This window comes from Lissotriton vulgaris, chromosome 9, assembly GCF_964263255.1.
Source record: "Lissotriton vulgaris chromosome 9, aLisVul1.2, whole genome shotgun sequence".
Taxonomy (NCBI): Eukaryota; Metazoa; Chordata; class Amphibia; order Caudata; family Salamandridae; genus Lissotriton; species Lissotriton vulgaris.
Genome location: NC_141697.1, coordinates 151897605 through 151913755, shown reverse-complemented (window position 1 = coordinate 151913755; position 16151 = coordinate 151897605). Strand labels below are relative to the sequence as shown.

The window sequence follows — 16151 nt, the reverse complement described above, 5'->3', positions numbered from 1 at the left end:
CACATTGATGTCCTCTTTCTATGATTAAGGCTACCAAGCGGACAGATGGACCCACTCCACTGTCAGACTCAAGCACTTTGACTTTCTTGGTGACTGCAACAGATAGAGACTTGACAAGGTGCTGTTGCTGCATGTAGTAATGTGCCCCCCTCTATCCTTTCAGTAATGAATCATCTTTTTCGACCTGAAACTTTGGACAATGAACAGAAGCTCTCATTGTGGTCCCTAAGCAGACAGTGGTTACAGACACAATTCTGTTCCAAACATATAAATACACAGCTGCATGAAGGCAAAGTTTAAATGGTGTTTTCACCATACCCTCCACCACATACGAGTCATTCATGTATATATCCTGGGCACAGGATCATCAGGGAGTTAGGCTGTGAAAGTATGATATTATAGGGATCTCATTTCACAAGTTTGATATTTTGTATCTGTCGGTGGCAAGAGCTTTTATCCGTAGCGCAGCGGTCACACAGCTGAAGATGCACATCCCAACATGAAACAAAAATTCTTTCTTCGAAGAAAAACAACTTCCAGCATCCAATCCCAATGTTGAGTGTGCACAGAATGTGATAAACAGCGGCACATGCTCCGAACATACGATTCAAATCAAACAGAAATTCCCGTTTCCTATATTATGAAAAGGAGATAGGCAAGTCTTTGTATTGTCCCTTCTGAAAAAATGGGGAATTCAGTGACAGATAAAAGGGCTTTCGATTTCTGAATAAAACAATAGGGTTGGGCAAGACAGCAATTAAAGCAATGTACACAAGCCAGAATGACTAGTAAAGCCAAACAATGGCGTAGGACTACACATACAATCATGTCCTGCGCACAGAACAACAAGCTCAGTTATGCACTGTGGCAGGGCTACAAGTAAAGCCATGCAAGGGATGCAACAAATAAAACCATACACAGGGACTACAGGAGTAGTCACACATTGGGCAGACTTTAAAGTAATGCCACGTCAAGAAGCAGTACTACCAGTAAAGTGGTAGACTTGGGTAGGAGTATAATTCAAGCAATGCACCTGGACTGACTGACTGACATAAGAAAAAACAAGCATTGTCAAAGCCACTAGATCTGGCTTAAGAGAGCTACTGGCTTTGGAAATGTTTGTTAACCATGCTTTATAGCAGTGAAGCTACAGTGCAACATGTCTAAAAGTAATAAAAATAAAAGCGCTATGATGCAGCCAGTACCAATGCTTTTTCCCCCAAATGTGCTTTAGCACTGGCCATGCCATAGCACTTTTTATTTTTAGGTGTGTGCTCCTGAAGCAACATGGGGGACGGAGGACGTCAGAGAAGGATGCAGAGAGCAAGTAGAATAGGCGAGAGGGGATGGGTGAGCACACGGACAACGTATGGTGGGCAAGAAGGGCTGGGGGCAAGCACATGGACAACGGAGGGTGAGCTGGTGGGGCTAGGGCCAAGCACATGGACAAATTAAATTTTTTGGCAGGGGCAAAGCACACAGACAACGGAGTGTGGGCAGGAGGACCGGGGGGGGGCAAACACAAAGTCAATACGATACAATTTTGCGAGGGAGGGGCAGGGACAACAAGATGAGGGGAGGAGGTGGGTTCAGCTGGGACGAGAGCATGGTGGGTCGCAGCGGGGTGGGCGTCGCGCTTCTTGTTGGGCCGTCAGGCTGACCCTTTGTGCAGGGGCAGCTCCAACCAGAGTGAGTTGATCGGCAGGGCCAAGCTATTTTTCCGATCCTTTGGAAAAGTGTCCATGTCTTTTCATATCTGACTGAGTTCCCAAAAAAATTACATTTAATATATCACTCTGAAGGACTGGAAAATCTGAATTATAACGCCTTACCCAGAACCGCGTGAACCTATCATTTTATCTCTCACACTAACACACTGGAAAACCTGACTCTTAGCAGGGTCTGACTCTTAACACCTCAATTTGAACAACTAAAGTATCCCTTGTTTTACATCTGACACCAAACACCTGATAAAGCTGCCATTGACGCATTAAAACTCTGAAAATCTGTATTTTAATATCTCACCGTGACCACTGGCGAAGCTGACAATCTATTTTAATTGTGAACCGCTGGGAAGGAGAGCTGCGGGCGGAGAGAAGGGGGGTGCGAGATGAAGGAGAGCTGCGGGCGGAGGGAAGGGGGGGCGAGAGCGGGACGGAGGAGGGCTGCGGGCAGGATAGGGTACAGAGGCTGCAAAGACAGCGCTATGTGGAACACTGCTCCTACCCTGTGCCAAGATAAGACAAGAACATTAATCTTTCAACAAAGCAGCTTACACCGAATACCACAAACGTGGTCTGCCAGCTCCCGGCGGCGGCTCTCTCCCAGGCGGCGGCTCCAGCGGGGGGGTCCTCTCCTCCTCTCGGGGACTCCTGCTCCCCGCTGGACCACCGGGGCTCCCAGCAGCTCACGGGAGCCCCGGGCAGCATCCGGCCATCTTCTCTGCCGGCTCCTCTCCTCAGGCGGCGCCTCGCAATCTCCTCGGGCCGGCAGCCAATCCCAGCGCGGCCCGGGGAGTGACGTCACTAGGGAATCCCGGGCCGGCAGCCAATGAGAGCGCGGCCCAGGAAATGAGTTCACGGGGGGTCCCGCAGTCCCGCCCCCGGCCTGCCTGACTTCCTGGTCGCGGCCGGGCGGCAGCGGGGACAATTTTGCGCACTTTGCGGGGCAAATGCCGGGTGGGCACCAGCTTCAATTAAACTGTAAAGCGAGGTGGCCACTCGCTCGGGAGCCACAACCACTGTAACAATGCCGCTATCTGCCGCCATTGACCTCGGGGAGGCAGGATGAGACGACCGATGTCGGGAAGCGAGCTGCAAAATGGCGGATAAAAGCTCCACGTTTTTTTCGGATTTGGGGGCGTGTTCTTGCTGTTCAAGCAGGCGTGGAAAAAAGTGGAAAGAACAGCAAGGAACACACCCCCAAATCCGAAAAAGACGGAGCCTATTCTGAGAGACAGCTCTCTCCTCCAATGGCTGGCCTCCATTTAGGAAGCCAGCCAATGGAGAAAGAGCAAAAAGAGGGAGGGATAAATGCAGCACTCTAAGAATCATTAAATCTCCGACTTCCGGTTTCTGCCTTACGGCAGAACCGATAGTCCTCGACCTAAAAATGTAAAGGAGCGCATAGCAGTAGGAGGAGGTTTGGGATGAGTAATGGGGAGGTGGAGGGGTAAGAGTCAGAGGAAAGGGTTTAGAAAGGCCTGTTTGGAAGATCTGAATAGTAAAAGAGAACACACAATGACTGTTTACCCGTGTACATCATTGTGTGTTTACTTGTGCCTGTCTCCAGCACAGAAAAAACTACCATACCATTCTTACCATCTACTGTATTTGGGTAATATAGGTTCACTTTTATAAGGTTAAAACAAATGTTGATCTTTCCATAGGAATTGTACAATGATACAGGCCCATTTAACCCCAACAGATCGCCGTTTTAAATTTCTTGCTTTGATTCAAGAGCCAGTAGTAAACACTTCAGTTCATTGCCTTGCTAAAACAATGTATTTTTCTAATGTGATTATTTTTATGCATTTTATATAAATATGCACTCTTTACAAACCTCTTGTTTGCTCCGATTGCATGTGACAATTGAGAACTTAGTCCCCTACTTAAGCAACGCCTGTGGGAAGCGGTAGACTTCCTCTGCCAAGCAACCTTCTCTGGCTTCTGAACGGTCTAATATAACGTTGTGTGAGGACACAGTCATTCAGAACAGTGTCATCTTAAGAGTTTTTTGGGGCCCCAGGGAAGAAATATTTTGGGGGGCACTGTTTGGAGCATCTTTAAATTTGACTACCCATTTTTTGCTCATTCAAGCCCATTGTTGGCTAACAATATTGAATTCTATGTTAACGGCTAAGATACATAAATACACAAAAGTGAGCTAGAGAAATACTCCACTTTCCCAGGGGGCTCCTAGAAAACCGGGCCACCTGTGCAATTGCCTATCTCTTAAAACGTCTCTGATTTAGAAGGTGGTATCCGCTCCTCTGCCTTTTCAGCAGCTAGCCGAATACTAACATGCGAGGATCGATTGAGAAGTCACCTTATTTTCATATGGAAGATTGTGTAGCCTATCACCTGTGACCTGGTGGTAGTTTCCAATCTTCCCCTTTGCAGGACTAATGGAATTCCTGTGAATTCCAGCCATCCTTCTATGCAATGCGCAGCTGGTCGGGAGAAACTCTTGGGCAGATTTACTAATATGTGGCACAACGCAGCAAGACAACCTGCTTCGCTGTATCAAATGGAGTGGGCATAAATGCACCATATCTACTAAGATATGGCACATTCCTGCTCTTCCTCTGTGCTGGCATGCTTGTGACTGCCTTGTACCATGGTGCAAGTGGGCCTGCGTTACAGGCAGGAGTATGTTTGTGCAGGAAGGGACACCTAAGTGGAAGCCAGGACAGTCCTATACTAGCAGTACCTGTTGGATCTCCTTTTTGTTGTAGGTGCTAATACAGCCATAAAAACATTCCTAAGGATCACAATGTTACCTTGGGACCACCGGGACCGGAACATTCTGAGGATTCTCTAGAACCCTGGGTTCTCTGGAAAAGGATGGTCTCTGACTACAGTGCTGCCCGGTGGAAAAGGGGTATCAGCGCAGTGCTGTCCCACCATTGTCCCACCACTACCCGACAAATCAGTAATTAGGGCCAATTACCAATGGCAGCTGTGGCGGGAGAATGGTATGGTGTTGGCACTGATTAGACCTCGACGGAGACAGTGATTTGTTTTCTTTTAATTAATGTTATCAAGATTTTCAAAATAATTAGCATCAATGAGGTTAATCCAATAATGAGAAATTAACACTAATATGAAAAAAGATGGTATTTCTGGAATTTGACATTCTTGAAAAGGAAACCTTTATAACAAAAATAACTCGCACAGCGTTTATAAACAAATTAATTAAAATATGCAATATGAAATATTTACCTAGTTAATAGAAAAATATGCTGTGGAAGAAAGAGAATAAAAGATAGAGGAAACGTATAGAGAAGAGTGAGAGAGAATGAGAGACTGGGTCAAATATAAAGAGTTCCCTTCTTTTAGAGAGCAGCGTTAGCCCAGCAGTGATTTCTGTACCTTAAAAGGAACTGCCTTGATAGTCGTTCCTATCAAGGTATATTAAGTTAGGTGGACAGCTGTCGTTATTTTGGAGGACCATCCACCAAAATGCAACCAAGTTTTTATTTTTCAAAAACAAGCTCTCGAAGTGGGAGTTTGTTTTTGAGAAAAAAAAGAAAAACGAATGACCCCCCCACACCTAGGGATGTTTTTCCTGCATGCGGGAGTCATTGCTTTTTCCTGTCCCTCAGCACCAGGTTTTACATACCGAGGACGAACAGAAAGATACAGACCACTCCTTACCAGCTAGGGTGGGCGGTGTAATGAACTTCCTCCTACCACCCTCTAATCCTTTAGGACGGTGGAAGAAGTTTTCCATCCTCTGAGACAGCGGGGGCTCCATCAACAGAAAAGCTGACAGTCCTCCCAACTCTAAAGAGAATGGGCAGAACCTCCGTTTGGCGGACAAGGTACTCCATCACGTTTGTGGATGAGTACCCTGTCCGTCAAACACTAAATAAACTCCTACATCTTTTCTTTTGCTTTAATTTGTAAAAGTGGTGTGAGTTCTCACAGACAACACAGCAACCATGTTCTATTTATTTGAGCTTCCATAGAGTAAAATAATGTAATTCCTTGGTTCAGCTTCCTCTTTCAACAGGAATCTGGGTGATTTAAATGTTTTTTTACTGTGTAACATTGAGATCTTTGACTTTTGAAGTGTTTTATTGTAATTTTTCTTCACCGTTTGCAAATCTTAAACATAGGTACTATCCCTTGATGTAACTGGAGTATCTTTCAGGTTCTGCGATCTTTTTTTCAGAACTTGATACATTACATTATATTTCATATTAATATTAGACGTAATGGAAAACATATCAATGTAGGTTTTTACAATATCGCAGATGATTTCAAATTGTGTGTCACTTACAACATTCCCTAACAGTTTTATCTCTGCTTTCAAGAATCATCTGTTTTCCAGTATTTATTCTCAATCTCACATTGGTCAGTTTGTGATCTAATGTATTTAGTTAACAAGGAAATAAAAGAGTGATAGCAACGGATTTACTTTAGGACTTTGAACCACAGATTACATGCCTTTGGAAATAAAAAAATATATTATTTGAGCTAAAAAATATAACCTCTGGGAGTCAAACAATTTACTGATTTGAATAGAACTTGCAAAGATGTGTGCCTGTGCATATGTTGCGACCTAATAATAGACCAATTCCAAAAGCAGAATGCCCGATTCACAGAATGAACTTAAGACTCAATCCTAAACTTACTACTATTTTGGTATTCACAGAATACACTTACTACTTTTGGCATTCACAGAATGAATTTACTACTTTTGGTTTTCACAGAAGTTAGGCTTTTGTCTTAAGTTTGTCTTAAGACAGACTTAAGACAGACTTAAGACAAAGTCCTAACTTCTGTGAATGCCAAAAGTAGTAAGTGCATTCTGTGAATACTAAAATAGTAGTAAGTTTAGGATTGAGTCTTAAGTTCATTCTGTGAATCAGGCCCAGAGTGTTTATTTGCCGAAAAACACTTCTGTAAAAATACGTCTGTCTTGAAAACAGACCCTTATGTAGCTGTGTGGCAATACAATGTTTTAAAAAAAAAAATGTATTTCCTAGTATATTTGCATGAACAGGGATATTCCTACTGGTATGGCTTGAAAATTAATTAGGTATTTCAGTTGAAAGGAGGGACAAAATGCAATACATGTCTCTTTCGCACAGCTAGCAAAAGCACAATTTTATCAACCAATACATTTTCGGGGTTAAGATATCATTAACATGTTTCTTGCAGAAATCACAGACTATTTTAACCTCTGCATATAGTTAAAGTTCCCAGTTTAGTTTTTTTACAGATTTTTACAAATACAATTCTGTCCACTGTCTTTAATTTACTTGAAAGAATTGGAAAATAGGACTTCTCCTCAGTGAACCAGTGCCGTAAATTGGTAGTTGGGCCAAGAGCTGTGCATTTTGAGAGACAGGGGCGTTTCCTCATGAATCTTAAATAGCTGTAGATTCTGACATTTTCGTACAGTACCAATGTATTAAGATGAGTATGTTGTAGTAAACATATGTCTGCTTACTATGCTAAAGCTCGTCATGCATCTAGGTGTCAGTGTACAATTATTAGTTCAATTAATGTAGAAATGTACCAGTTGAAGCTTCATGTTTTAAAAAAATGCAATATAAATATGAATAAAAACATACAAAATGAGCAGAAAATAAATGTGGCTAAATGTAAAAAACAAAAAAGTAAGTGACTCAAAACTAGGAACCATATTCAGAAAGAGCTATTTTTTCTCATTTTAACACGAGGCTTAAGCCTTTTATGGGTTAATAATATTTAAGTTTAGGACAAAATATTAATTGTTTAACTGACTTTTTGATATAGAATGTACCTCGTTGATTAAGCCATATTATTGATTATTTGTTATCTTCATACATCACAGAGCAACATATATACATAAGAAATTTTTCTATTAAATCAAGTTGATTTTATAAAGTAGCTCTGTTTCAGAGGCATTGTTTCTATTACGAAAATCTCTTATTTCAGCAGAGTTAGTAAAGAAATTTGAAACATCAGTATTAGAAATAAGTAAAACAACAACCTCATAAGAGCCGTATTTCTAATTGAATATCTTTAATCTAGTCTTCATGGTCAAAAAATGATTTTCCTATGAAAACTGCGATTGTAGCATAACCCTACTGCAACAGATTTGTATACTATTGACAATAATATTCGAGATTGTTTTTGCCGCTCTAAGAATCTGTATAACATCCTGGTAACTTGGAAGGCCATTTAGACTTTAGTGGGCCACCTGCCCGGTCAACGAAAGCGTGCCCGCTGTATTTTGACTTCCCCCACTACCTACAAAGCACCTAATGGTGCAGCAGATGTATCTTAACTATTATAGAAAAAACTAAAAATCAATGCCCCTGATGCACGGGTACTTTTTCTCTGTGGGCGTGCAGACTATAAATTGATTCCCTCTGCCCAGCACTGCTATGCCCATCAAGGCGGTCCCAAGTAGTGAAATCTAGTGACCATCCCCCTGGTCTAAATAGGGTGGGGTGACATTCAGATATATAGTACAATAGATCTTTAGTGGAAGATTGGGGCGGCCTAGTCCCTTTAGGCTACACTTATTAACGCGTGTATTCCACATATATGTATTGCTATAGGTAACTTTGCTGTGCTCATTTAGAAATCACACTGTAGTGTATTTGAGGAAATTTATAACATATGAATTTACATGTATTGAATGTTCAGGTTTTAATGAGGATAGCTTGCTTTTGTAGGGTTAATAACGTTGTAGTTTGCTTCCATTTTGTTTCTCGAGTAAACTTAGCTTGACATTAGGCCTTAGCCAAATGTTATACATCTCGAAACTGTCAGTATGCTGCTTGTTCATGTCTTTACAGGTGCGTTATCACGTTTCTCATTAGTTAGAGAAAGTTTAATCGTTCTGTAATAGATTGATAGGAATGCATGAAGATGAGAAGTTGGCAGCAAGTTTGGAGAAATGACGATTACAGGAGCCTTCTGTACCCGGTGTACCGGGAGGATACAACACTCAAGGAAGAGCAGATGGCTGCTTAATTGTATTGGGATGGGAATGTAGTAGGTTGCTGGCTCCCAGCGAATGCCGCCACGGGATTGGTTCTGAATTGTGGGAGTGAGATATGGATGTTCTGGGACGTCCGACTGTGCTTTTAATTGGTTTCCATAGCAGTTAATTAGAGACCTAATTTCTCGCACTAAGGGGGTTGTTTGTGCCATTTCTATCTGGCTTACTTTGGTCACTGAATACACATCCAATGGCCAGCGTTAATACTAATGGTGCTTTCTCAGGGAGTGAGGGCTTCACCAAAGGCCTCAAAGCCATTACCTCCAGTTCCTGTTGCTGTTTTTGATGACAGTTGCTCAGCTTTCTTAAATACTTAGGTAAACATTATTGAGCAATGAGAAACATCATTGGGAAATCTCACGTGGTATCCCAGTATGCCAGTGACATCCTGTTTCATGGTAGGAGACTGGTTGAGGAAGCCCATCTATTTTTATTATCAGGACTACTATATAGACAGAGGGCCTGATTGCGATTTTGGCGGACAGGGTTACTTGCTCACAAACGTGACAGATATCCCGTACGTCAAATTACAATTCCAGTGGAACTTGTAATACAGCAGACGGAATATCCGTCACGTTTGTGACGGCGTATCCCATCCGCCAAGATTGTAATCAGGCTCAGAGTTCAGAACTCTCTTTACTGTCACATTGTGTTAGTACAAGCTGTGCAGTGGGCTGACAAATAGGCTAGGAGTATCTTGTTAAGGTGACTTGTAAAGGAAATACTACCCTCTTTAATAGACATTAATCTGAGCCTTTTTATTATATGAGACTATTTTGCCAGGGTTTTGTGAATGCATTTCTTAACCTGTGTTGAATTCAGAACCTCAGATTACGTGGTATTGTTATGAATTAAGTCGCATAGTTTTATCCATCAGTTAATGTCACATCAAGTAAACATCTGTAGGTGTATGCTGTTGAGTCCCTTCCCAGTCTGTTGAACAAGTGAAGTGAAAAAAGAAATTCCAAGAAATTCAATACTTCCAAGAAATTGCAATAAATGCATAACACAAGACATGCTTACAAAGACCCATTTTGTCACCACATTTCCCCAATTGGCAACCTCTAACTGTAGTGATAGAAGATGGAATATTCCACGGTTTTGTAGTGGTACTCATAAAAATCAGAAATGTTTGTTCTGGGTTACTCTAAGTGAAATAATAATGAGAGTAAGTGCCACTAAGAACATCTATGTGAGACTGCTTTGTGTGTATTTGTTACACTGATTGTATTTGTTACACTGATTTCCTGTGATTGTAGGAATCTGCACTTATAAGAAAGATGTGCCAATCTCTATTGTTCCGGAAGACCTGATGCCACTGATTACAGCAGCTTTGAAAGACCACAATCCTCGTGTGAGAATGGTAGCGGCCGTGTTTCACTATGTAATTCAAACGGAAAGCGAGGAAGCCAGAGGAATCATGCAAGAGGCGCTAGACCATGGTAAATAAACTAGCTTTCCCACTTGTAGTTTTTTCACCACTCCACAAGCACAAATGTATATCATGGGTGAAACCACAAGTCACTCTAGTATTGCTGTCTTTTAGTTCTTTATTGTCATTGCTAATTGTGAATAATATTTGTTTGAAAAGCACAAACGTTCAGAAGAATCTGAAATTCACAAAATGCAATAGAGACCAAGGACTGGAAAATAACGTTTACAAGCTTCTTCAACATTGTAGAGAGACACATTTGTTTCATGGTACTTAGATACATTGTATGAGAATCCAAAATAGGAAATAGGGCAAGTGTCAGAGATGGTGCTGAAAGAAGTCAGCTCTGTGTTGCTATCTTTTTCACTCTTAATGCTGTACCCCGACGTCCACTTGTCCCAAAAATATATAGTGGCATTTTAAATGGAACTTAACACTTTAAGTGGCCTAATTTTGTGGACATTTCGTCATACTTGACCCCTGCGCTGATTCCATACTGGAAATATGTATTGCACTGAGTCTTACACTTTCTCAATAAAGAAAGATAGAGATCCTCCCTCTTGCCACACAACATAAATAGTTTACCTTTTCACTAGCAATTTCTGTTTGTATTGAGGTTTCCTTGCTGCCAGAACTCTTTGCCTTTTACTGCAGGAGCAGACCACTTGCCTACCTGCGCCTTCCTGGAACCAAGCCGACGACGTGAGGAGCAGCGCGTGAGCGAGGCCGCAGCGGAGGTGAGAGGTACGGCCCCGGGACTGCGAGGACCAGCAAGCAACACCAACAGCTGGTCCTCTTCCCGAGGGAGCCGCGCCCCCTCCCAGTGCCACGCCCCCTGCCGCGTCCATAACATCTCACGGCCCCCGCTTCGCGGGTGCCACTCGTATTGAGGTTTCCTTGCTGCCAGAACTCTTTGCCTTTCACTGCAGGAGCAGACCACTTGCCTACCTGCGCCTTCCTGGAACCAAGCCGACGACGTGAGGAGCAGCGCGTGAGCGAGGCCGCAGCGGAGGTGAGAGGTACGGCCCCGGGACTGCGAGGACCAGCAAGCAACACCAACAGCTGGTCCTCTTCCCGAGGGAGCCGCGCCGCCTCCCAGTGCCACGCCCCCTCTGTACCTCATAGCCATAAAAGAATGACCACTTCACGCAACGCGGGACGCGCGCAGGTCGCAGCCCGGGCGAAGCCCGGGCCAAGGGCGGGCCCGTTGTTGCCCGTTAGTGCCCGGTAGAGACCGGACCGGGCCATCTCCCTTTCATCACTGAAACTGCAGCCAGCAGATAACACCATGCCACCAAAAACCAGGAGTACCTCAAAGACCAAATCGAAACATGCACAGGAGGTAGTTCAAATAACGGGTCCCATCGACCTATTCATCTCACGGACCCATGAGGTAATAAACCAGAGTATAGCCCTAATGGAAAAGAGAGTGTCACTAGACCTCATGAATGCGAACGCAAAACGATCCTCTTTAGGCGCTATAGCAAACGCCACTTCTCCTATTCATCTCAACTCACAAAACTGTTCCCTTCCCGTGACTCTGTCAGCACCAGACATAAATACAGTGCCATCCATAGTAAACCTTTCTGTAACACAGTCCGAGTCTGACCTCTCACTAACTTCGGACGATCTGGAAGCAACCCCTGACCTGGCGATCTGTCAAACCCAGGACGACGCCCAGATAAACGTCAACCCGCTCCATCAAGGCGAAAGGGAAGGAGCTATCCCAAAACAAAACACACTAACTGCTGAAAATGCAGTAATCAAAGCTCCCTGTTCAGATCATATTACAACTCATTCAAACTCCAAAACGCAACAAAACACACTATTTCCCTCTGTAACCAACCTACCTCACCTGGCAATCTCAAATGAGGCCTCCGATAATCTGCAGAACATGCAAAGTCACCTCGCAAGTTCTGACTACAACAAAAGACCTCTTATTTCAATATCTGAAACCCATTCAACTTAGTATTAGAAACATAGAAGCTCAGCTAACCATAATTTCTGCAACCCTCCTCGACACCAACACGCGCATAGAAATAAAAGGCCAGCGAAATCCACCGCAGCCACCCAAAAAGCAACCCCAAGCGCAATCAGAGAAATTAGCAAAACACTCAAATCCAACCATTCTAGCTCAAAAAAGTCACAAACAAAACACCATAAATCAAAACCTACCATCCATAACGCCCCAACCACAGCGAAAAACCTCCGCTGTACCCAATCAACAAACAGAAAACACAGACTCAGTCATTGCAGATACCCCAGGACCAGCGACAAATAACAACACCAGCAAAGCTCTTTCGGCAAAAAAGCCAGCATCTCTCCCACTGAAACCAGTGGCCTCCCAGCCGTCTCCCAAGAACATCATTAAAAAAACACCAGCAACCAGACGCCCTGCCCATTTGCCCCCGGAAGCCACTCCCTACACGATAGTCCTCACAGGTGTACCTGAATTAACCGATGACACACCTGAAACTGCATGGTCACTTAAAAATAAGGTCATGCAGTGGTTAAGCATTAACAGACCTCTAGAATCCCATCTTTCTGGAGGGATCACTACAGTCCTCAGGGTAGTCTGGGTAGGAAAAACAATAAAATCAACCCGCGGAGACTGTATTATAGTAACATGCAGAGATCCCTCCGCAGTGGACTACATTTGCGCCTGGCCCTCGCTGGAAAAAAAGGGGGGGATCGATGCTCGGCATCTTTCTTTCTTCTATCCCCCAGCGAGACAGCATCGCAATACTCCGCCCTGGTCTTGGCATCAGATCCCCAAAGAACCATGGAACCAAGAGCCATGGAATCAGATGGAGTACACATATGATCATGCAGGCAGAAATGGGCCGAGAGAACGGCCGAGGCAATACTGGCAAGAAAGACCCTGTCAAACCTATGAAGGCTGGCAGGGCCTCTCAACGCAAAACCGTTTTGACTGTCTAGAGATGGTCGACTGACCACTCAGGGAGGAATCTAGACACGCAAAACCCGCTACCACACCACAACCAGCCAACTCTATACAACACCTAGCACACCCAGAGTCCCTTCCTGACAATCATAACAACCCATCCCAGGAACTGCAAATTGCTCCCTCAAATATTCCAAAAAAAGACATTTATATCACCTTTTCACTAGAAGACGGGACCACCTTTGACTTGTCTCATCAGCCAACTGTAGCTTCTAAAGTTTTAGTCGAACCCCCTCGGGTCAAACCACGACAATTACCAGTAACCCAGGCTGCAAACAACTCGATAACCCCACCACACGTCTTGATGGACCCCGCAAACCTGAGCTTCTCCATCGCATACTGGAACATTGCAGGCCTGACTTCTAAAATAACATCGACTTTGTGGCTCGACACAGCAAAGCAACATCAGATTCTGTGTCTGCAAGAAACCTGGTGTACAATCCCATTGCATCTTGCGGGTTACAAAACTCTTTTTACCCAAGAGGTACCTGGAAACATGGGCAGACCAAAGGGGGGGCTTACGAACTATATTGCTAACACCCTCCCTTTCTGAGTGAAACTATTAAAGGAGTCACCAACTTTTCAAATCATACAAATCACGCAGTCAACAGTACCTAAAGGAAATAACCACATACTCATAAACTATTACAATAACTCAGGCACTCTGGAATGCTGGTCATACCTAGAAGAAATAGCCGCATTCCTAACCCCATTTCAAAATGACAATACCAAATCTCCAACTCATCTTATCTGGGGTGGCGATTTTAACTCCCCATTGTGCCCAAAACACAAAAACGGGAACTGTGGTCTCCAAAATGAACTTGGGAATCCTACCCCTCACTTCGCACATTCGCCATGCGGCAACAAACTTAATGAAATCCTTTTCTCCCTAGATCTGGATTTTGTCAACGAACTAGTTGATCCGCAGCAGGATTATTTTCCCACCTTCCACGGGCGAGGCTGCTCTACAATCATTGACTATATAATAGCCTCAAACTCGTTCAAAGGGCAACTAACTAACTACGAAATTGGGTCGAACCCAATAAGCGACCACTATCCGCTCAGCGTGGCAATCCATATGAAACAACCAGGAGCACACCCCGTAAAGCTAAGTTCCCTTGATCAACACTTGGTGTCCATGAACAAACTGAACGGGTACACAATCAAATGGGCAAAGATTGACCCAGAAGAGATGACACAGAGGATCCTCGAAAAAACACACCATTGGCTGTCCAAATGCATGACCCTGGAGACACCACCTGAAATAATTGTCACCTGCTTCCAAAGTATCCAGGAAACAATAAGGGACGAGCTATTTGTCAACTTAAAAAATAAGCCCAAGCCCCCGACCACGAGATGGTTTGACACCGCCTGCCGGAAGGCGCTCACATCCCTCAAAGAAGCTCTACGCAAGCACACGAGAGACCCTCAGGAAATCTCCCAACTGAGGAAAAACTATAACTCTGCCCGGCAAGACCGTAAAAAACAGATCAAACGAGATCTTTGGCTACGTCTACATGACAGTGCCCAAAGGAAAGATAGCACTGCATTCTGGCAGACCATAAGATCACCTTTCTTGGCCAACAGCTCTGACCCTGATCATCTTGACGTGGCAATAACTGAGGATGATTGGGTCTCCCATTTTTCAAAAATCTTTGGAACACCATCAGACGCCGTACCAAATAACCTAACAAAAGAAGCCCAACCGGAGAAAAGTAACATCTACCCGATTAAGCTGCGTTTCTCCCTTAACAAAATCACAAAAGCAATCAAGGCCTCAAAAACTGGTAAGGCCCCTGGGCCCGATGGGGTTCCAATGGACTTGTTCCTTCATGATGTAGACTCTTGGTCAAAAATAATTACACGGGTCATGTCAGCAGTAGTTTCAACTGGTCTCTTCCATTCATGGTCAACCTCAACATTACTACCCATCTTTAAAAAAGGTGACCGCAACGATCCCGCTTGCTATAGACCAATCTCCCTTCTGGACTCCACGGGCAAGATTGCAGGTCGATTACTCCTGGACCGACTAAAATCTTGGGCCCGGGAGAACAACATCATAACTGACCTGCAATACGGATTCCAGAAGGGGCTCGGGACCGTGGAGCAGGCCCTCAACCTTGTCCTCCTGGCTGGAAAATATGCTCGCGCCAAAGGAGGTAACATCTTCCTCGTTTATGTAGATCTAAGCGCGGCATTCGACTGCGTTCAGCACGCGAAGCTTTGGCAAATACTAGCCGACCTTGGTGTGGATCCCCCGATATTAACCTTCCTAAGAGAACTCTATACAAACGCAGAAGGTCGAGTACGATTTGGTACCAGAGGCGAACTGTCACGACCTTTCCAAATAACGAAGGGAGTAAGACAGGGGTGCGTACTGGCTCCCTTCCTGTTCGACCTTTATACAAATGGACTTGAACAGGCGATGCTGGAAGGGAGCCAGGATTTGCCCCAGATAAACCATCGCCCGATACCTACCCTTCTGTACGCTGACGATTCAGTAATCCTAGCACGGACCTTAAACCAACTTCAGCTGCAGCTCAACAAATACGTAACATTCATGGACTCACTTGGCCTTAAAATTAACATCAAAAAAACGTTTACAATGAATATCGGCCCCAGGACAAAAATTTCCAAACCCATATTGGTCAATAACAATAGTCTAGAAAAGACCCCGGTGTATCCATATCTGGGCATCCTAGTGGATGACGCAATGAACTGGCATAAGGCAGTCGAAGCTAGAAACCTCCATTTCCACCGTGCAACCTCAGCACTAACCTCCTTCTCGAGGAAATTGGGAAAACCGCCCCCCCCTGAACTTTTAACCATATACTATGCAAAATGCCACAGTGTGGCAACTTATGGAGCTGGAATCTGGGGACATGGTCGTATTGACCAGCTTCAGGTCACTGAAAATGCCTTTATAAAATACATCCTAGCCCTCCCCCAAAGTTCCCCGATATTAGCCTCGCACCGGGAGCTTGGCATGGAATACATCATCGACACCATCCGATGTGAGCCCATCTT

General features: G+C 44.2%; 1 protein-coding gene across 2 annotated transcripts in view; it reads left to right on the top strand.

Moving 5' to 3' along the window:
• HEATR4 (HEAT repeat containing 4) overlaps positions 1-16151 on the top strand; it is a 344851-nt gene that overhangs the window by 147380 nt on the left and 181320 nt on the right. For both annotated transcript variants that reach the window (XM_086937243.1, XM_086937244.1), the window contains exon 7: positions 9987-10169. In XM_086937243.1, coding sequence (XP_086793369.1) covers positions 9987-10169 — 183 coding nt within the window. The remainder of the gene's footprint in view (positions 1-9986; positions 10170-16151) is intronic.